General features: G+C 39.8%; 1 protein-coding gene and 1 long non-coding RNA gene across 3 annotated transcripts in view; one reads left to right on the top strand and one right to left on the bottom strand.

Moving 5' to 3' along the window:
* Window positions 1-5,798, top strand: part of LOC114140772 (uncharacterized) — a 36,764-nt gene extending 30,966 nt beyond the window's left edge. For both annotated transcript variants that reach the window (XR_003594678.1, XR_003594677.1), the window contains exon 4: window positions 5,667-5,798. This is a non-coding gene — a long non-coding RNA (uncharacterized LOC114140772). The remainder of the gene's footprint in view (window positions 1-5,666) is intronic.
* Window positions 1-23,520, bottom strand: part of cckbra (cholecystokinin B receptor a) — a 35,633-nt gene that overhangs the window by 3,052 nt on the left and 9,061 nt on the right. Inside the window, exons 2-4 of the mRNA XM_028010978.1 lie at window positions 19,366-19,614; window positions 5,664-5,925; window positions 247-374 (exon numbers count right to left, since the gene is read on the bottom strand). Coding sequence (XP_027866779.1) covers window positions 247-374; window positions 5,664-5,925; window positions 19,366-19,614 — 639 coding nt within the window. The remainder of the gene's footprint in view (window positions 1-246; window positions 375-5,663; window positions 5,926-19,365; window positions 19,615-23,520) is intronic.

Here is a 23,520-nt window from a genome sequence, read left to right as displayed (position 1 = left end):
GTGGCTTGGCATTAGGAAGACGGAGAGGAAGTGCAATTTTGGATGTCACAGGTGCAAAATCTATGGGTGTTCAAAAAATATGTCAGTCTCTGCTTGAGGCAAAATTAACAAGAATCCCATTACAAAACTTAGGTAAATCCTTTCATCTCTTCCTCTAACACAGCTAATCAGAGTAAATCTGGTTAGTGAAATCAACAGGAACAAGGAGCTTTTTGAAGGTCAGAGTGGATTTGTGACGAATCTCACCAGCGGTCTCTTTGTTCTGGCTCAGTTCAAACTGAATGCCTCGGTACAGCTCCCTGGAGATCAGACCGTAGGCTATAATCATCACCACACCCGGGATGAAGAACAGAATAAACAGCAGCAGAACATACCTGCAAAAGAGAGAGACACATGGCACAGAGCTGAACAAGTTGGATGTGAACCTAAAGTTTTCTCAGCTAGCCTAAACACCTCAGAGCGTGTGTTGCACAGCCATGCTGGAGGCTGTCCAGATGGCTCCAAACTGCTCTCTGAGAGCACTGCGGCACACACTCCATCCTATTAAGATGTTTACTTACAGCACAGGGTGCGTTCCTGCTGATGCAACATTTTTATGTATCAACATATTTCACGTCAGCTTCAGTGGGAGATATTTACGAAACAGATTGATTGCATAAGAATCCCTGCTTGTCAGTAGTTAGGACTGTCTTTTCTTTCCCGAACACCACATGGAGATGAGAGTGACATTTGTAAAAAAAAAAAAACAACTCTTGTGTTCTGTGTTTTTCTATTTAGCCATTTGTTAAATATGACATCAAATCTAAGTCCAGCATATCGGAGCGCATCAATTTCAGAACCACAATGGGTAATTTATCAGCCGTCATTTAGTTTTGAGGTTCTGCTGACGTTTCGGAGGAACATTTACAGTTGTTTCTAATCTCATCAAAGCTCAGCCACGAAATGTTTGTTACTTTTAGTAATATCCAGATCCGGCACCGGTCAAGTTTCAGACCCCTTGAAATTCTCCATGTTCTGTCACATTACAACCATAGACTATTGGCTTAAAACTAATTTAATAAATTTTTTTTCTTGGATTTTATTTCAATCATCCATTTGGTGAATTGTACAACATTTTTGTTATTGTTTAATTATGAGAATATAGTCGTAATATTAGCAGAATAAAGATGCAAAAATAAAATAACATCTACAAATTACAAGGGTTATATAAAGTTATCAAGATCTGACGGTAGCACCTCTGTCTGTGTAGTTCTTCTTTCTAAATAGATACAGCCAGCATTCTCTGATCATGAATCGCATTTGTTTCTACAAATACAGGCCCATTAAGTTTAGCTAATATATCAGGGAAACTGGAAAGGTGTTGCACTAATAGGATAAAAAAAGGCTGGTCAGCTGCCACTTTGATCAATAATAATAGCCTTTGGTCACATGCAGAGGATCCCCTTCTTTATGAAGGATGTCCGCCTTGCAGATCAGTCAGCACATAAAAGCGGCACCAAAGAAGAAGAGGCTGTGTTTCATTCACTGTGATATTCTAATGTCTTCCTGGGCAGCACTAAGAACTATTATTCATTTCTAGTTTAAAGAGAAAACTTCAAAGTATTCCATCAGCTAGCTGTTTGATAATGTGAAATATCTTTTAGACAAAAACCTCCTGGGACCCAAGTGGGTGCAAAAACTACATATATATATTTATATAAAACATACATATGTGTGTGTGTTTGGTCTAAATGTAGAGAGACTGCTGGATGTGAAGCAGGGGAATAGATGGAGAGAAAAACAAACCTATTGAATATTAATAGATATCTGACTGTTCCCACAGCACCCAAAAGCTACGTGATTATCAATCAGCAGAGTTGTGTTTTGGTTTAAACTAATCAGCAAAGGGAAAAAAAGAATTTACATCTGTTATTCATCTGCTTTACATGATGATAATTTCCCCACCTGCAAAGACTGCAAAGGTGAACTGAGCTCATCACAGCACAACACAAACTAAAACGTCTAGAAAACTCCTATTGCTACTGTACATGAAACTTGATAACTGTTAACTTAATTTTAACACATCTTTTCCTCCTACATATAAAACACATTTACCCTTGGAAACATTGTTTTATGTTTTGATACTACAATATGTGAACAGTATAAAATCCAATTTGAGATCCTTAGGGCTTATATGACTTAGGAAATATATGAAATACCTTAAAATGTGCAGAGTGGTCTAGACTCTAGACATGGAAGGCTTCCCAGTGTGTTTCACTGGTAGAAATCATATTGTGTGGAAATTGGGTAGTGAAATGCGTTTCACATGTGCTAGTAATCGTAGTGACATTTTTCACATGCGAAAACAATGTGATATAGTTACACGTGTTTCACATGTGAAAATGATATTGTAGACTATGTTTCTCTTGTGAAAAAGAATAATAAAATGTGTTTCACATGTGGAAATGATATCGTAGTGTGAAATCTTTCACATGTGAAAGCTATATAGCAGTGAAATGTGTTTTGCATGTTGAAAATTAAATCATGCAGTGATGTGAAACTTTTCCACATGGAAAACATATTTTTGCTTCTTTGCCATTTTGCTATAATTATTTTCAACCAAGGAACAAAGTGCTGTAGTTATTTTCATATGTGGATCATGTTTTTACGACGTCACATTATCATTTAGTACCATCCATCCGGGTGCGATAAACATGTGAACGTAGCATTTTATTCTGTAAGTGTTCCTGCTTCAGTAACTCTCTTGATGTGAAAAACCTGTCTGCTGAAGTAATTTTAAAGACAGCGATGTTACCTAGATTTGAGATGCATTTATTCTGTCATAACTTTATTCATCTTTATCCTTCACCTCACCAACCAGACTAATTATTTCTTCCACTTCTTGAAGTTTGGAGGCCTGATAGGCGGCTACAACACAAAAGCCTGTCGAGAGAAGTAGAGTGTTTTGCTGTGGTCTGTTTTGCTCCTGATTGTGTTACCCCTGAAGGCCCAATGTTCCTTACGTCTGGATCTCAGAGGTCTATGACTGTAGATGCTCAAACGTATTGTGATTCTGTTTCTGTATTAATCCAGGCCTGCAGAATCTCCCAAGCAACAAAGCAGATTTTACTGGTCCACAGAGGGGGGGTTTGCTGATGAATTGAAGGCTTTTCTCACACAGAGAACCTCAGACTGCAACAGCAGTAATTGTTTCTCTCCTGACCTTTTCCAGAAATGTTACTCTTCCTCAGCAAAATGTAGGGAGTAGATGGCAATTACATTCATTTTAAAATGACAAGGAAATTGTAATAATGAGAGAAAAAAAACATTAGTATCTTGATCACTTTTATCGTTTTTAGTGCCATCCATTCTGGATATTAAAAAGAAAAGTTTCTGGTTCCAATTTATCTTTGAGAACAACCATTCAAACTTTTACAACTTTCATCAGTCCAAAATGTCAATAATGTAAGAACCTTTTCAGAAATATCGCAGAAGCCTTCCAATGTCCTCACATTTATACCGACTTGAGAACAAAAAGGTGCAAAATAACAGCAATTAAGATTGTGCAGGTGCAAAAAGTGAGTTAATTATTGGTTGCAGTTAAACATCTGATTTAGAAATTAAAGCACCTGCTTTAGATGATGTGTTAACAGAACATGGATGCAGCATCCAGAGTGTTCTTAAAGAGTTAAGACCTTTTTCTAAGAGTTAGATTCCCAGAGAAAACCCAAATACACCATATTTGTGTTTTATTGTGGCCCAGTCAAAGCCCAGAGCTAAATTCTACTGAGAATGCTTTTCTGTATTGCTCTATCGCATTAAAATACATCAAATGGACGGGAAAAAGTAAGTGAATGTATCCTTTTTTTAGGGCACTGTGTTCTCATAAATTAGATAACAATATACATTTTTAAAACTGTGATGCTGTTGGGGCTTAATGTACTTACGGTTTCTAAATGCATAAATCATCTATCTGCAGATCTAATAAAAAACACTCTATAGATAAATTATCTGTCTCCACAAACCAGTTTCTGTGCTGCGTTTAGATCATTTGTTACACAGCTGCAATTTTGAGTCAAAGTCATTTATCCATCACAGCTCTGTTTGGATTAAAGGAAGATTTAAGACTACTATTTATTTTTAAAATTTCCCCTCGAACAGCACCAGTGGCATCATATTCACATTGATGATCACATGATGAGAGCAACCATCAGTCAGCTGCCCATCTGCTTTCTTCAATCTGCAGCATCTGGCAACAGGAAATCAAACTGAGACTGGCTCGCAGTAGTAGTCAGGCATCAGGTCACCAGCTCCAGCTGTGGGTTAGCCCTGCCAGCGGCTCATGCATCACTCCGCCTCAAAGCCACCTATTTCACAAAGACTCAAGGATGTAATTCACTGTGACACTTTCTGGAGTGACTCTCCTTTTTCTGGTTCCTACCGTTCACAGTTATGGCAACAGATTAAGGAGCTGTTTGCTGCAGTAGAGCAACTAGGTGATAGGAATCAGGTACACAATTCCTCTGTTGTAAACATGCCAGATTACCAAGCTAATTTTATTATTAGACAAATAAAAAGCATTTTTTTAAATGAGGCTTTTATTTATTTGTGGGAAAAGCTATCCAAAACAACCTGACATTATTATTAAATCATTAACTGACTATGTTTGTTTTTGGAGAGTTTAGTTAAATTTCACTAGTCTCAACCAGTTCAAAATTGGTAAAATCAAGAAATCACTTCAATAAAACCTGTCTGACAGCATTAATTAGGCTAAAAAAATCTGAAAAGCAACAAATCTAAGAAAAAAATCAAACAATTGAAAAACAATCGTTTTTAGCTTTTAAATATTTTAAAGCTAAAAGATCTTAAAAACTACAAATTAAAAATCAAATTCAAACAATTAATTTTGTGTACCTATCAGTTTAGAAAGGTTTGCAAAACCATTTGTAAGAATTTGATACTCAAATTGAAGGATTTGGGGAGGTCTAGTCAAAGTCCAAACTTAAAACCAATTGAGATTCTGTGAATATGACCTTAAACTGTTTGTTCATACTATAAAACCTCAGATTTTAACCTAAGTTAAAAGAATTATACAAAGAGAAATCCAAACACTATTTTGGATTGCTTTTTTTCCTCCTCAGAAAATTAAGAAATCACTTGAAATTGTCTTTTTGTATTCCCTCAGGTTGTCTAATCTAAAATGTAGTTTGATCTTATTTGTAAAGGTGGTAAAAAAAGAAAAACTGCATCATTCTGTATGGAGGAAATACATTTTCACACCAGACTCTATGAAGTTCCTTGTCTTTTTCTTAAACTGGGAAGCTGAAATGGGTGAACGGTAATTTGTCAAACTCGCCGTGTCGGCACAAGTCACCAACAGTTTGAGCAGGAAATCTAAGCGTAATTACCAAAATGAGCTGATCAACTTTCAACTTCTTTTCCCAAACGTGTGCAATCAGGAGAAAGTCATCTGATTGCACCATTCTGAAGACAACGCTACCGGCAACACACATGCAAATGACATCATTTGACTGAATTTCAACTTTTTCTCCACATATTTGGAAGCAGGAAAAAGGAAACAATATTTCACAAGCTTTCATCAACGTTTCCCTGCTGAGGTTAAAGAGACAAATCTACCTAATGATTGTTGAGTAATTGCAATCTTTCTGATTTCCTGCTCTCACCAGGTCTGCTCCGCTTGCTCACTGGGCCAGTCCAGGCGGCACATGTTCCCCACCGTCCCGTTGCCCTTGGGGAAGGACTTGAGGACGCTGAAGACGGGGTAGGGCACCATGACGAGCAGCGACACCACCCAGGTGGCGGCGATGACGCGGTAGGCGTGGGAGCGGGTCTGCCAGGCGCGGGACTTGAGCGGGTTACAGATGGCGCTGTACCGCTCGATGGCGATGGCCACCAGGCTGAAGGTGGAGATGCTGACAGAGACGCCTGCAGGTAGGAAAGAGGAGGTTAGCACTCTTTTCTTTTTTCTTTTTTTGTTTAAATTTGCAAATTTCATTGAAATTATTTTTTTTCAAACTTCACTTCAGATAGTAAGTTATTCATTTAATGCCATCAATAAGTTATCTTATGCAAAAGAAGTCCATAACAAGATAAATGTTAATGTAGCCAAGAGGATAAAATGGTCCAGTTCGTCACATCTGAATAATATGGATGTCTGGAGAGAAAATGTTCCATATTTATATGAATTAATGCCAGCTTCATTCTCTGTTATGTGAGTCTCATATTGCTGCAAATGGTCTTTGTCTTCTGCATATAAATTGTAAAAAATAAATCCCAGTAACTGTTTAACATCCAGAGTAGAAAAGCTCATATCACACATTTTAATAGTTTCTCACTGATTCAGCCCAACAGCTCAGCTAATGAATACACCCATTCAATAACCATGATAGCGAAAAATACCAAGGTCATCCTGACAATACACACAAAGACACATGATGTAGAAACATTTATATACAGTTAGAGCTGAATAAAAAGACAAAAACTAATTTTTTTCTCACTGTCAAAGTTAAGTCAGTCCAGACCTTTCTTGGTTTAGCTTGGATAGAATTACCCAAATTATTTCTCTTTGCTGAATCCTAGAAAACATATTTTAGAAAGTTTGTTTGGTAACTTTATTTGGTCAGTATCAGGCATAATTGTCTTTTAAAATGTATGAATTGGGTCAAAGGTTTTGGGTTTCCTTCCAAAACCTCTTCTTAATAGTTAGCTGGAGTTCTGGCCCATTCCTCCTGACAGAACTGGTAGAACTCAGATTTGTTGGCCAGATGGATCTACTCACACCGTCTCAGTAGGACTGAGATCAGGGCTTTGTGGTGGCCACACCAAAACATTGACTTTGTAACCACTTTAGTTGTATGCTTAGGACCATTCTGCATTTGGAAGACCAACCTTTAACTTCCTGGCTCAAATCTTTCATATTTATACATAATGTCCTTTCTTCATGATGGCATCTATTTTATGAAGTGCACCAGTTCCTCTTGCATCAAAACAGCACCATCCCCTTTTGGTGCTGGCGATCCAACAAACACTTCAATGTTAGTGTCATCAGACCACAGGATATGTCTCTAAAAGTCAAGATCTTTGTCCCTGTGTGCATTTCATGTTTCTTTTGGAGTAATGTTGGTACAGGACAGTTTCACTGAAGATAATGACACTGTCTTACCAGCTTCACCCAGTGTCCAAAGAAGGTCTTTGGTCAATCTGCACATTTTGGACCAAAAGACAGGACCTCCTTCCTGTGCAATTATAGACATGATGGTTGGACATTCCCATCATGTCTATACTTGCATAAAATAGTTTTAACAGATGAATGTGATATCTTCAATCATTGGTAAAATGTTTCCAATGATGACCTAGATTTCTAGATTTCTCTTCCTGATATCTTAGCTGATTTCTTTTGGCTTTCTCATAACAAAGTGTTCTTGGTGTGGCTTCAAAATACATCCAATTAACTCAAATGTCTCACTTAACCAATCAGAGATTTCCAAAGTCGTCATACTCTGGGCTTTCTCACATTGTTTAAAGAGACAGTGATCATTCTGTATAAATATCTCCTCACAGATTTGGGATTTCCCCTAACTACCATCTGTGTTTTACTTTATTGTTACGTTTGGCTCTTCTAACCCCTCTGGATAATAACTTGCTCTTTTCCTGAGAACTGCAGTGTTTCCTAAGGAGCATAGAGTCTGGTCATTAGAGTAGTTCTCTTTGCACCAAAACAAGCAGCCAGCTGAGGCTTTTCTGTGAGGTGTTGACAGTGAACTAAATTAGCCCATAAAAGGGACAAGAAACCAAACCAATCAATTACTGAGCCCTTCAAACCAAAATAAGGCTTTAAAAAAATCTTAACAGATGTAATGAATGTTATATAAACCCCTGTGATGTCAACTAAGCACATTTGTTCAATTATATCCTCCATCACCACTACATTATATATTTTAATTGAATGTACATCACTTTTTGTCCTCTCAATAAAGATGTGACATGTTCAGAGACAATCCAAGGCCAAGCTGGATTTGCATGAATGAATATGGATGACGTGCAGTGGAGTGGGGGAGTAAACCCAGCCTGTGTTCTGAGTGAGTCAAGGCGAGACAAATAGCATTAGCATGCCCATACCTGTGTGACAAAAACAGCAACTAAGAGCAAGCACTTAATCCTGGATCTGCCAAGAAATAAATTCACAACATTGATCTGCTATCGATACGAGAAGCTGCAGCTTTGATTGAAGAACACAGAGATCGAGGAAAATCCCAGCTGCATCTTAATAAACCAGATTATTATTGAAATGTTAATTTGTTACAGTAAATCAATTAAAAAAATGAAACTCATTTAGATTGAATGCACACCGAGTGGCCTATTTCAACCATTTATAAAAATGAATTTTGATGATTATGGTCCACAGCTAATGAAAACCTCAAATATTTTTTCGCTGAAAGTTTGAATATTACATAAGACAAATGCAAAAAATAATCATGTTGTGTGGCCTGGAAAATTATGTGGATTTGTCTTAATGTTTACAGAATGCTGTTAGTGGAAAGTTTAATGGAAGAAAAAAATGTGGGTTCAACAAAAGGTGCTAAAGCAACATGATAAAGCAAAAATAATGCATTTTAAATTATGTACTATTAAAGGGGCAGTTTTAATTTCCAGGCACATAGTGCCATTTTATAGCACAACCAAGTAACCATGTTACCTTCAGTTGTTATAAAAATGCCACACATATGAAATATGACTTAAAATAAATTTGACTTTGTAATTTAGTGCCTTGAAATTGGGTCTCTGTCACTTTAAAAACTCCTGATCTTTCTGAAACTCCGCCTTCAGGAGGTCATCCCAACATGGCTCCTCTATTAACCCTTTAACAAAGTTTTCACCAACGTTTCACTGAAAAGTAGCTCCTACAATGAGCTCAGCAGTTCCAACAAATGTTTGCTAATTGCTGCTGGCTAGTCTGAAGGAGCTGAGTGGGGGAGGAACTGCCTCTTGAAGGCGGGGCTAGGTCCACTCAGGCGTTTTGCACAGCTGAGTGGTTGCCATGGAAATGAAAGGATTTCTCAAACATTCATGAAAGAATCATGGCAACACTCCAGGTATTTTTATAACATGATGTAAAGTTCCAAAAAGTTAATTTGGCATAATACTGTCCCATTAAAATGTGTAATTGATTAATACTTTCCTAAAAACAATCTTAATTGTAGCTTAAATTAAACCACCTTGCAATAAATATTGCTATCAAAAGCTACACTGTTCACATGAAGAGTGTCAACTGCAATATCGCTGCAACAGTACCCACAACACAGAGGCGCAAAGGAACGGGAACACGCTTAATGACATGCGATGTGAAGTCTGACAGAAGCAAAGATCAGCTTTTATATCTTATTCATGCAGCTGAACAAAAGCAGCACTACTCAAGAACAAAGAGAACATCAGCGCCTCAGAAAGACGTCTGAACACCAGTTCTGTTCCCGGAGAAGTCGGAACATTCTCCGCGGTGCATTATTAAAACCGTTCAGCTCTCGGAGAGGGGTTTTAGAAACCTGACAGGCTACTACAATGGATCAAACCGAAACCACCACCCACTGTCGCACTGAGATGAAGAGGAAGACGTAGACGCTGCAGCGTACTGTTGCACCTTCATTAACTTTGCACTGGGATTTTCAAACTGCTGCGATAAGAAAACCTATTAAAGTTTGGTGATAATTCAGCCGAGAGAGACGCACCAGGCGAAGCTCACATCATAAACGGGAAAAGGAAGTTTAGTTTTTAGAAAACCAAAGTTTTGGAAGTGATCTAGCTGCTGTGCTTTCTTTACAGATTTCATACAAAGTAAAGCACAACAATCATTATCAAATTATCCCTGCAGAATTGAGCAGACCAGCCAAAGTCCAGACTTAAATTTGACTGAGGAAGAAATCTCAAATTGCATTAGCATAGTTTGAAGAGGTGTAGGCTTGACTTAATTATTCATCAGATCTTAAAGCTGTTGATCATCTGCAGGATGTGCTGGACAAACACATTGGATCCTTAGACAACCAGAAAACTTCCAGGACTTAAAGGATCTGCAGGGGAAAGCTCGGTTCCACACACAGCAGACCTTCAGGAGATTTAGTGGCTCTAATGTTAGCTAGCTGGCTAATCTGTGTTTTAATCCCAAATATACAGTGCTTAGTTTTACCAAAAATATGTTTAAATCTTGCATGTAGACACAAAACCTGGTGATTTTAACCTTTCCAGACTAAACGTGTCTGCGATAATCCAGCCAAATTTGCAGTACCGTAACTCTGCCACACTTTACTCTATCTGAAAAATGCCAACGGTTTCTGAAAATAGAGATGTTGCGCTTTCTAGCCAATATCAGGTTATTACGGTAATTTCACCACCGCCATAGCAGGGAGTGAAATTAATCTGATGAGACACTATTTTAATTGACGGTAAATTGCGAAAATAACTTGCTTGATTTTGAAAGTTCCAGTTGTTATGGATAAATGGGCAAATACATATTTACTCACAAGACATTTAAAGAACTTTGTACAATTAAAACAAGTAAAAATGTCCAGGCAGAGATTTGAAACTTGGGTTTCAAAGGATTAAACTGAAGAGATCTCCGGACGTAATGCGTGTTCATCAGAAAGAGTTTTTATCTTTTTTTCTTCACGGTCTGCAGGACTCAGCATGAACCTCCAACGCCAAACCTGAGCAGGAACCAGTGAGCGACCGCTGCACACAGCTGGTCAACTGGGACGGCCACATCCAGCATCCAGGTCCGGCTCAGCAGAAGGAGGTGGGTGGGTGGCACAATGCGCACACACAGATCTGATCAGGCACTGAGACAGTCTGACACAATAAGTCACTGAAGCCCACACACACACAGGAGGTATAGCGGGGGCTCCTTTGTTGATGCTGGAGGGCAAATACGCTCAGCTGCATCTCTGGGTCAAATACAAGGGAGAAACTGCTGAAATGTGGTACTTTTCTTGAGGAAATAATGAAGAACTGGTCCAATAATTATTAATAACAATAATTGAAATGTTTATTTCCCTAAAAACCACAACAGAAAGCAGTTACAACAGTTAATCAGAAAATGTAAACATAGCCAATAAAAGATTATTTAAAGTCTGAAATGCTATTTTTATGGACAGGTTAAGATCTATGTAATCATAACAAGGAGAAACTGGAAAAATCCACAATTCTGGACGATAAATTTTTCCAGAAGTTATTGCGATAAACGATTATTTTGTCGTTTTGAGATTATAATCGTAATGGCAGAATAATGCACAAATACGTCCTCAAAGTGTCATGTTGAGGTCAATCTTTCGAACCCACATGCGCAGAACACACTCTGGAGACGGGTAGCGGTAAAGGTGATTTATTAAATACTGTGCAAACAGGTATGTACAAAGGTGGTCCGGAACTGGTGCTCGTCTGTGTGGTTCAGGATTTCTGGGTGGAAATAAGACAGGTAAGCGGGGTTTCAGAGATCGTGGAAATGCAGTCCAGCCAGAGACCTACTTGCCGGTGAGCTCGTCAGGGCACGGAGAGGTGAACCGCTAGGATCCGGAGCTGCAAGCTGGAACGAGGGCGTGAGTTTCTCTAGAGGGCGGACAGGTGGATGGAGGGAGATCTCTGACAGGTGCCGGAAGGGATCCGGTTCGTAGAAGTTCGGAGGTACTCAGGGCTTCACGGAAACAATCTAGGAAAGGCAGGCACAAGAGGAGGTTACTTGGAGAATAGGTGGTCGGAGGTGAGCAACAATGATAGTACCATCACAGGCTAACACTCTGGCACTGGAGTGTCGGCGGCTCCGTCCTGATAAACCCCTCCAAACAATGGTAAGTGGCAGCAGGTGTGCCGCTCCAGGTTCACGCCCTCCGGAAGGTCCCAGGATGCCCCCTGGTGGAGAAACTAGAGACCCCCCCAACCAGCCTTCCCCAGATCCTAACAGTACCCCCCCCTCAATGACCGCCACCTGGCGGTCCAGCAGACCCAGAAGGGAGAGAGGAACGGTAGTCCAAAATCAGAGACGGGTCAACAATATAAGAGGTGGGAACCCATTGACGGTGCTCAGGGCCATAACCCTCCCAATCCACTAAATACTGCCAACCCCTACCCCGCCTACGGGAATCGACAATCTGGCGGACAGAGTAAACGGGGCCCCCTTCAAACTCTCGGGCGGGCGGAGGGGGTTCTGGTGGCGGGTGCAAGGAACTGGAAACAACGGGCTTGATTTGGGAAACATGAAAGGTAGGATGAACTCTGAGTGAAGAGGGTAGCTGCAGACGGACCGCTGATGGACTGATAACCGATTCGACTTTGTACGGCCCAATAAAGCGGGGGGACAGCTTCTTAGACATAGATTTCAGCGGTATATCCTTGGTCGAGAGCCAAACCTGTTGACCGGGAGTATAGACAGGTGCAGGTTTCCGTCTGCGGTCAGCAAACCGGCGGTTCTGTTCCAGGGTGCGATTAAGGGCGGACACCGCAGTCTTCCAGATGGCCCTGCAGCGGCGGATGTGGTGTTGTACTGAGGTGACAGCAATGACCTTCTCATCTGAAGGAAACAACGGAGGTTGGTAACCTAATGAGATTTCAAAAGGGGAGAGACCAGTAGCGGAGGAGACGTGAGAATTGTGAGCATACTCGACCCACGAAAGGTACTTGTTCCAGTCGGTGGGGTTGGTCGATGTGAGGCATCTGAGCATAGCTTCCAGCTCCTGGTTCATGCGTTCAGTTTGGCCATTACTCTGCGGATGATAACCAGAGGACAAGGAAACCTTAGCCCCCAAAGCTACACAAAAATGTTTCCATACCCGCGCTACGAATTGAGGTCCCCGGTCAGACAGTATCTCCTGCGGGATGCCATGTAGTCGAAAAACGTGCCTGACCAGGAGCTGAGCCGTCTGAAAGGCAGAGGGGAGTTTCTTTAAAGAGATCAGGTGGCAAGCCTTGGAGAACCGGTCAATAACTGTGAGGATGGTGGACATACCCCCCGAGACGGGTAGTCCTGTAACAAAATCCAGAGCAACGTGAGACCAGGGTCGTTTAGGGGTAGGAAGCGGTTGGAGCTGACCAGCCGGAAGTTGATGGGATGGTTTATTACGAGCACAGACGGAGCAGGCTAACACATACTCCTTAATGTCCTTGTAGCTCGACGGCCACCAGAACCGACGGGATATGAGCGAAATAGTTCTACTGACCCCTGGGTGGGCAGAGAATTTGGTGGAGTGCATCCAATTGATGAGTCTCGGTCTGACAGAAGTGGGTACATAAATCTTGTTGGGAGAACACACTCTGGAGACGGGTAGCGGTAAAGGTGATTTATTAAATACTGTGCAAACAGGTATGTACAAAGGTGGTCCGGAACTGGTGCTCGTCTGTGTGGTTCAGGATTTCTGGGTGGAAATAAGACAGGTAAGCGGGGTTTCAGAGATCGTGGAAATGCAGTCCAGCCAGAGACCTACTTGCCGGTGAGCTCGTCAGGGCACGGAGAGGTGAACCGCTAGGATCCGGAGCTGCAAGCTGGAACGAGGGCGTGAGTTTCTCTAGAGGGCGGACAGGTGGATGGAGGGAGATCTCTGACAGGTGCCGGAAGGGATCCGGTTCGTAGAAGTTCGGAGGTACTCAGGGCTTCACGGAAACAATCTAGGAAAGGCAGGCACAAGAGGAGGTTACTTGGAGAATAGGTGGTCGGAGGTGAGCAACAATGATAGTACCATCACAGGCTAACACTCTGGCACTGGAGTGTCGGCGGCTCCGTCCTGATAAACCCCTCCAAACAATGGTAAGTGGCAGCAGGTGTGCCGCTCCAGGTTCACGCCCTCCGGAAGGTCCCAGGATGCCCCCTGGTGGAGAAACTAGAGACCCCCCCAACCAGCCTTCCCCAGATCCTAACACAAAGATCAATAAACTTTAAATCATAAGAAACATTTAACATTTTAAATACCCAAAACAACAAATAATAATTATAAAGTCTTTGTAAAGAAAATCGTCCTTTAAAAAAGGGCTAGTTGAAACTGAAAGACTCTTATTATCTAGTTTTTGGTAGAAAGAGAAAAAGGAAAGGGAAAAATAATGCAAATTGAAATGATTGAGCTCGTTGGTTATTGAAGCAGAGTGGACTTATTGATGGAACGTTTAGTGGAAGGAGAAAGTAAGGTAGACATAAACAAAAGGGGTTGAACCAAAAGGAGCCCAGACATTTCTGTATTGAAAATTCATAAAGAATTTCTAATAAAGTAAATTTCAGGTGTAATGTATTTTTTAATATTTAATTGCTAAAATATATTAAGAGTTACGTATCTACTAATACATCACTCTATAAAAAAAAAATCTGAAATCTGTTTTTAAGTTTCTCATGTCAGCAGAATCTCAAACCAGCTTTTCCAGCAGCCAGAGTTAGAATAAAAGACATTGTTGACATTTTTAACATGTTTTCATGCTAGTAATGAGCAAAATCTTTCACAAAGAAATTCAAAACTTGTATCCTTTCACCTGCATGTCAGATCATATCCAAACGTCATCTGTCAAAGTTCTTTTCTTGGAGACGAAATGAGGCAATTTAATCTTCATCACCCACAGGCACATGAAGTGCATGAGAAGTCAGGAAACATAAAGAAGGCAAAAGCCGCAGAATGAGGAGTGAGCTCATTTCCATTGTCAGACTCAAGTGGGGTACCGGATACTCCAGTGATTTAAATTGATGTTGCCGACCTGAGCCCACATTCATCAACCCTTTCACCGTTTCAGCCCCGTAGCACTCAGACGCCTGTTACATCAGTAGCCACCGAGGGACGGCACTGATCTCAAATCAGATTTGTTCGACTCCTAGAGAGGAAATATTAAGCCGAAGCTAGGCGTAGTCATTTGCTGAACATTATTGTTGCAGTTTTGGGTGTACGTTGCCCTTTTCACATTTTGACACAAACTTTGTAATAGAAAGAAGAGACAAAAAAATACTTATTTTTTTAAAGCCAACATGACGTATTATGTAAAGTTGACTTTTTTTTTTTTAGCTTTAAATCATACTATGTTATTCCCTTGTCAAATAAAATACCTGGAGTGTTCCCTTGATTCTTCCATGCATGAAGAGAAATCTTTTAATCTCCATGGCAACCATTTAGTTGTTCTAACGCCTAGCTCTGCCTTCGAGGCGTAGCTCCTCCTCCTCAGAGCTGCAGTTTCCAAGCTTCTGCCTCACAGAGATCCCCTCCCCCACTCTGCTCCTTCAAACTAGCCAGCAGCAATTAGCAAACACCTGCTGGAGCTGCACATCTCATTGTATGAGATGCTTCACGGTGCAACTCTGGTAAAAACATCATTAAATGATTAATAGAGGAGAGATGTAGTGATGACTTCCTGAATATGGAGTTCTTAAAGAGACAGATACAATTTCAAAACGTTAAAGTTACTTTTCTTTTTAGCCATATTTGATATACTGTATATGCAGCATTTTTATAACAATTGAATGTAACTTTATTGTTGTGTAAAATAATCATATGTAGCAACATGTTCCGGAAGAAGGTGTATTACTCGTTTTATTGTTTTATTTGTAAAATTGTGTCATTTTCATGTCTCGCTCTACTTTGACTTGATGTGTGTAACAAAAAAAACAACACAATGTGGAAAATGTTTAAAATGCATACAGCAAGGCACTGTATGCATTGTTTATCGATGTCTGCATAGATTAAACATGAATTTTAATTTAAAAAGCATTCTTGGGAACAGAAACACATGAATGTTGCTTCCTAAGTCTAATGCCAGTCATCTCCTCCATATCGCTGCTGCTACATTTTCTCCAGTAACATTAAGCAGAGCGGACACTCTTCCATCTTACATGTCTCCTGAGTCTTTGTTATTGGCTCCCTAAAGCCGTCCTGGTGGAGATTTCTGACAGGAGTGCTGATCAAAGAGCGGCGGTGAGACTCATCTCTGAGGAGATTCTGACCACACTGCCTTTTAGTTAATCACCAGTCCACTAACCAGCCCGATTTTCTCTTTCTATTTGAAAAAGTGGTCGGTTTAATCCCTTTCTTGTGAGTCTTCTGATAAGAAGCTTTTGAGGGAACCTGAAGTTTCTTGGTCTTGGTTCCCTTGGCAGATCTCCACCTGGGAGGAAAGCTTTACTTTAGCCCAATTACCTGCTATCTGTCATGTAATGCTCTGCTGAATGTTGCTTTAAAATACGCCTAAAGGCATAAAAAAGTGGATTTAGGTTCCTGGAGGTAGCAGCCTGATCAGTAAATGGCGTTGCCAGAAGCCATGTTTAACCCAAACTCCGGAGCTTTATGTGAGCTGCACCCTGGAGGCGGGAGCTACAAAACAGGGCCCGTAAGTTGATTAGTAACTGCATGATGCGAGCAGCAACAAAAACAAAAACACGGATACATAAACGTGGTTGAAAAGGGAGGGACGTGCAATATTACAGCATCAATCTAATTACTGCCAGCAAAACGCTACGGCCCAATCGCTCATGTGAATTATCGAGGCGCACCCAATGAATGGATTCCAGCTCCAATGGTAGGGGAAAGGCTGAAGGATGTTTTTGTGTAATGTGTGTTTTAACAGATCATTTCTCAAAGAGTTGATGAGTTTGTGGAGCCGCTTTGCCACAAAATCAATCCAAGACGATCCTCACATTGATCCTTCGTATTGATCAGCTTCGACTGAAAGAAGGCCTTTCCCACGCAGGACGTTTAATGGCTTTTTGATGGATAAGCTGTTGCTAACGTTGGGAAGGTCATATTTCATTTCAGTGATTCTAGTTGATGGTTCTGCGCCTCAGCAACGCATTGATCTTCAGCAAAATGAGACGACAGACAGATCCAGGAAGAAAAACCCAGAACAATAAGAGAAACTTGGAGAAAGTTTCACAAAAATTTGAGTAATTTTGAAATGGGAAGTGAGAACGCCATTAGTGAGGAGCTGGCAAGTGTTCATGAATAAAATGTCCTTTTGCTGGTCGTCTAATGGAGCTTTTCAAAGGCGGATGTTGGACACTTTCCCTCTGGCTTTTACTTTTATAAGTTCAGAAGAAAGAAATTTTAAATTGGAGAAGATATGGTCAGACATCTGGTAACTACTTCTGCTGTAATCACCTCGACTGAGTGGCATTTGATGGCTACTTTAAGATTTTTCAATCTCAAAAAATTTAAGTAAATCAGTATTTACTTTTCAATTCACATTGCAGATCTTAATGGTAGATGCATATTCTTTGGTGACATTTGACCATTTTTTGAATTGCATGTTGAATCGCATGTTTTTAAAGTGTGGATTTAACAGTAGTAAAAATTCGTTAATTTTAGTAGTTTTTTGGGCATTTTTATCCAAAGTAGCACTACCAGTCAGAGGAAATCCTGGTCATAACTCACAGCTTGAAGTAAGTCCAGCACGGCTGTGGTTAAGTAACTTTTATTATTTAATATAGCCTGCAGTCCTGGCTGAAAGACAGAGAATAAAATGATACAAAAAGCCAAAAATTGTATTTAGAGCCTGAGAAAGCTGGGACCTGCTACCACCCTCCATCTTATCACAGTTCAGAGAGCCCAGTAATTGAAAAGGAGATTCGGCTAGCGTGTCCTCACAGATGGTGCATCACATTTCTGAGACAATAATAGGATTGTGAACCTCGCCATTCAATACCTCCCCTCAACCATTGAAGGCTCAAAGTGAGGAGACGAAGTTTCGCAGCGGATCTCAGCCTCTTGTGCCTCAGTCTGAGTCAGGCCTCACGTGGCACCTTAACTCTGGCCTGATGGGAGCCAGCTCATCGCTAAGTCACACTCCTGAAGACGTGTGACTGTTTGAGCACTTTTACAGAGACTGTGAGGCTTTGAAAAGGAGGGAAAATGAGACCCAGAGAAAAGGCTTGATGGAAGACAGGCTCCTTTTGGATGCAGAGCCATTTTCAGACAGGATTCTTAAACTGGAGCTGATGGTGGAATGAGCTGCCATCTTAAGAAAGGTCAGATTTCTGAATTCAATTATTGTATTACGTCGACATCAACCTGATTTCCTGGTTGATGCACAATATTGGTAAAACTATATATTAGTGCTTTGCGTAACCCAACTGCAAACATTGATGGATTTTATTCTCTGTCCTTTTTACTCTGAACAAAAAAGAGCCGAAATAATTATGCCCTGTAATAAATCTCACATTACTGTTCCAAATGCCTCACAAGTTTCCCTTCTTTTATTCTTGAGTCCCCCAAAATGTATGTGCACGCCACTGTCAACCAAATGAAGCGGCACACTAAAGAAGTTCGTAAAACATATCCTCTTTAGCGTTTGGCACAAATCGTTTTGACACAGCAAACATGTTCAATAAGTTGCTTTGATCAGAGCAAAACCACATTTTTTGGGCAACATTAAAACTGTTGAAGACAAGCTCCCTAAATCACCTTAATGTTTAGATCAACGCATTGGAATGGTCCAGTCTAAATCCAGACCTGAAACCATTTCAGAATCCAAATCAAGACCTGATTTCCCCAGACATTCCTCATCCAGTGGGTCTGAACTTAACCTTAATGGTCATTTTTAACAAATTTTGATTTTACCTTCATATTTCTTAATGGAAACCATTAATATTGCCGTATGTTGTATCCATTTTTTCAGCACAACCCAAACCTTGTGAATTTAAACGTATATTTTTCTTTTGGATATATTGCGATTGCATATTAAACATGAAAACATAAAATCCAAGTTTGACAAATTTCAATTTATCCACTGTGAAACCCACAAATATTCACAATGAATGGTTTTTAAGCACTTTGAAATGTCTTGCTGCTGAAATGTGCTATACAAATAAAATTTGATTGATTGATTGATTATAACTTGGAATGAAAATGAATACTGTAAATTTCTTAAACTGATATAAAAATATTGCAGACAATGCCATTTTTATAAAATTATTAGCATAAAAATGAAGGCAATTCCTCATTTGTTTGTATACAACTTTTGACAAAACATAATTGGGTAATTTTGCAAGCCTTTCACGCCGCTGCGCCATTCCCCCTTCTCATCGTTACTCTTTTCATTGTTACTTGCGCAACTTTCCTTTGTTTCTCAGCAACAAAATACAGCTCATAATTATTCATTGAAGATGTGAGATTTCAAATAACAGTTATCTGATGTTGCGTTTCATTTTTTACGTTTGTAAGCCCAGAATAGCCAGTTCTTAGCATTTCTTTGACATTCAGAAATATATGGTTTAATTATCTTAGCATAACTCCGGTTTCACTTTATCTATTAACACAATTCAAAAACTGGTGTGTAGTTTATAATGTGAACTTTAAGCACAAGTTGGAAGTCTTGCTGCTACGCTATGCGTCCATGGACTCCTAAGGTTATTAAGGCAGAACCAAGGCTCACCCATTAGGTAGGTGACTATCTTGCACATTGTGGCCCCGAAGATGAAGTCCTCCAGAATGTTTGGGATGAGCGTGAAGGGCATGCAGAAGATGGCCATCATCAGGTCGCTGACCGCCAGCGACAGCAGGAAGGAGTTGGTGACGGTCCGCATGCGTTTGTTCAGCATCAAGACAACGATGATCAGCAGGTTGCCGAAGACGCTGAGCAGGAAGATGAGCGAATAGAGCAGAATGCGGAAGGAGTCCATCTCTGGCGGAGACAAAAACAATCAGCTTCATGAAGGAACGGTGTTACATACATGGTTTAATTGGACTTATCAGTGTGCAATGGTTCTTGTTGGAGTCAAGACAGGAAATATAAACAAATGGAAGAACACATAAAGTAGAGAAGGGGAGATTAATCAAATTAATTTGATAAGAAAACTGTTCATGTAGCGGTTTATGTGAGAAATGAACCATAATAAAATGTAATGATCCCAATAATATCTCCATATGAGAATCACAGTCACTACAAACCAGACAAATAACACAGCTCTGTTGCATAAACAACACTAAAGTCTTTACAGGACCCAATAATTTGACATAAACAGCACTTCAAATTGTGCTAGCGCCAATATTTCCCAGTTTTCCCTGTGAGCCGAGCAATAATTGTAATGATCTAAAAAAAAAAAAGATAAATATCATCATCACAGCAAAGCAGAGTGTCTCATCATGCACTGGGGGAAAATGAGACGTGAATTATAACGATCGTCTACATTTATCACTGGAGCAGAGCCAGAGGAGAATCCAAAGGCGTTTTAGACTGGAAGGATGACTGATTTAATGTTGTTATGATGAAAAGCAACGGGAATAAATTTAATGCAAAGATTTGTATTCAGCAGAGCATCACAGAACAGGGGTACAAGACAAAACTTTCAAGATGAGATAATGTTGGGTTCAGAAGAAGAAAATGAGGAGTGATTTCAGACATAATTTTAGGAAAAGAAAGTATCACCATTTTATGTGTTTGTTTTCTCAAATTGAGTAAAGTGTTAGCTCTCCTACTTTCCTGGAGTAGCATAAACTAATTTCCCCGATTTCACAGTGGTTATTTATTAAGCTTAAATAGCTTCACACATGCCTTGACATTACTAACAAAATCTAATTTGCCTTATTTTATAGATAATATTTAGCATGACGGTGATATATGATTTAAAGTACATCATAACTCCAAAGCATCAGGATGGCCCAGCCAGAGGGTTTTGGGGATGCTCCCTTCACTGACACCAGCCTGTGACAGTGAGCCTGTTTGAGAATGAGAGCATTTGACAGGACAAGGGCGAGGTCAGCCATGTGCTTCGCTGACCGGGTCCACGACTTGAAGACAAGTCTAAAGGTCTTCAGCTGGGCCTGCAGACAAGCAGGACAGGGATTCAACATTTCTCTCTGCGCCTCAGCAAACGCGCCATGGAAATGGTTTCAGTATCACCCAGCAGGAGACGTTTTTATTTTCACTCACTCTTCTTGTTCTCCATCCAAGACCCGTTATTGGCATTCCAGTGATTTTAAAACGGCTAAACCAAAGAGGCAAAAGTCAACACCTGGCATTTAGATTTAGATCATTTTGCCAAAGGGCGAAATGTAAGCTAAGCAACAGGAAGGATTCAAAGTGAGGCTTGCTTGTATCTTTCTGATTTGTCAATTAAAATGTAGCTAAAGAGCTAGCCAAACCTTAACTTCCACAAAGTCAAAATGGTTTCAGTGCGAGCAGTTCCTCATAGTTTATTAATTACACAGTTTATAAACATAAAACTTATTTAAGTCCACTTTTTAAATTCACTTCATATAATAAAGCATAATACATCTACAGGAGTGATGGTGCATCAGCTTCTACCATTAGCTCACACAAAATTTAGCTTAACAGTTTCAGGCTTGCGTTTTTGCTTATATTTGGACAAGTTTTATGAAAAAAATAACCCAGAAACGTTTACAACGAAAGTTTTGGATTAGAAGTGCACCGTTTAGCAGCCAGCCAATTTATGGTTGCTAATTTCCTTAATTTTGAGGACAGTAGTCAACCAAAACTATGACTTTCTTGCTATTTTCAGACAAAAAATAATCAGAATCGGCAGGTCAAGCTTTTTAAAGATTGGTTATCGGCCCGAAAACTGCAATAACCGTTTTCTGTTATTGCCGAAAAAGACCCCTAGTTTGGGTCTTTTGTGAATACTATAATTTCACAACTAAAACCTAGCTAAAAGATTAGCCAGCTGTTAGCCCCCGCAAAATGTAGCTATAATAATAATAATGCTTTCAGTTTCCGGAAATTGAAAGGAAACAGTTTAAAAAGATGCCAAACACATAAATTGAGTTTATTTTGTAGCTGCTGTAAAATTAAAGAAAAGAAAACTATTAAGTGTTTTTCAGGTTCTTGTAAAATTGGAAATGGAGCAGGAATTGCAATAAGATTTTTATAATATTTTGAGACCATAGTTAATATCCAAGCAATTGTTTTTAATTGCCATGGAAATACCCAGATGTGCTGTACACCAAAGATAAACAAAAGGAGGCCTGAACCCATGACACTGCTGGAAACGTTAATCACGTCTGTTAGGGTTGAGTTAATTTAGTTTCAGTCATGGAAAGACAGATTTCCAACACATAAGTGAGTAGAGTTTACATCAGAGAGCAGAAACGCACATTCAGCGCTGCCATTGAAGAAATTCCAGCCCAAATATCATGCAGAGAGCTGCCACTGGCCAGACGGTCTGCTTTATGATTAGGTGTGATGTGAAAAATGATTTATCTATCGACTGAGTGCCGGCGGTACAGCATGGTGGACGTGTTGGCCTGAAGACTGCAGGGTGATTTTCCCTGGTTCCTTTGACTCAACCAAGCATGACAGGCGTGTTTAAATCCACTATCATACATACGCTGTGGATAAAAGCGAGGCATCACCTCTGAAATGCTTACCTGCTACAAAAATGGAGCATTTTTGGTTTGATCTATGACAGAAACACCATTGCCACCATTTATTGAACCACCACTTTTTCCAATTTTCCTGCAATCTCATCTAAAAATTTTGCTTTTCCACACATGATTAAAGTGTTATTACGTTGCATTACATTATTATCGGTGTAGTCAGACGAAAAAAGCACATCACTATTAGAGAGCTCTGTCATCTGTTAAAGGTAGGGTTGTGGAAAAAGGAGAGTGCTTTTACAACCTCTGTAGTTAGGTTGGATGTTGGCATGATTCACGTCTAAATCACTTCAGGGTTCATAAATAACGAGCAATAAAAATCTAAGAGCTACAAAGAAACAGCTGCAGCCTTGTCCTTTTAATTACAACCTTGCTGTGGTGATATTTCATTGAGAAAATACCTGATAGATGAGTTCAAAATGCTTCCTAGCGTCCAATTCTGATGCTTTCCTTATTTTTAATTTAGCTTAAAGTGCTGTCCTACTAGAAACATCCAGAGTTGGCTTGTAACTGGTTACATTTACTCAATCATATTTACTTGGAGTAACTTTTGTGGAAAATGTTACTTTTAGGAGCATTTTTACTGTGCATTTAGTTTAGTTAGAGGGAATCCTGAGGCTTCACTTTAAAAGATTTGTCATTTCAGATCTCCAATTTGAGGTTTTCAAGCAATTCTTGTTAGCATCTCAATCAGATTAAGCTCTGATTTGACTAGGCCACACTAAAATCTTGATTTTATTGTATGTTTTTCAGCCACTCAGACGTAGACTTTCTGGTGTGCTTTCAGCATTGTCTTTCAGGATTTTCTGTTAGAAAGCAAATTAAAGCAAATTGTAAAGGTCCCATACCATCACACTACCACTACCGTGTTTGACAGTGAGATGGTTTTTCTGAAACACTGTTAGTTTTCAGAGTTCACATTTGTCTTATCAGCCCATAAAACATTTTATTTTCTGGAGTTTTTCCCTTGGATATAATTTTGTTGTCCTTCTGGAATACTGTCAACTTTGCAATTTGTATTTTTCTTTTTTATTTGATGAAGTTTCACCTAGTCTTTTTTGTTCTTGAATCATGAACTTTGACCTTAGCTGAGGTGAATAAAGCCTGCAGTGCTTTAGTCGTTGTTCTGTTTCGTTATACGTTTTGTTTGTGTTGGAATAAAAACCCTCGCTATGATTCACTGGAATCTCATGGC

This window comes from Xiphophorus couchianus, chromosome 24, assembly GCF_001444195.1.
Source record: "Xiphophorus couchianus chromosome 24, X_couchianus-1.0, whole genome shotgun sequence".
Taxonomy (NCBI): Eukaryota; Metazoa; Chordata; class Actinopteri; order Cyprinodontiformes; family Poeciliidae; genus Xiphophorus; species Xiphophorus couchianus.
The sequence above is the reverse complement of the archived record's forward strand: the minus strand, read 5'-3'. Positions and strand labels throughout refer to the sequence as shown.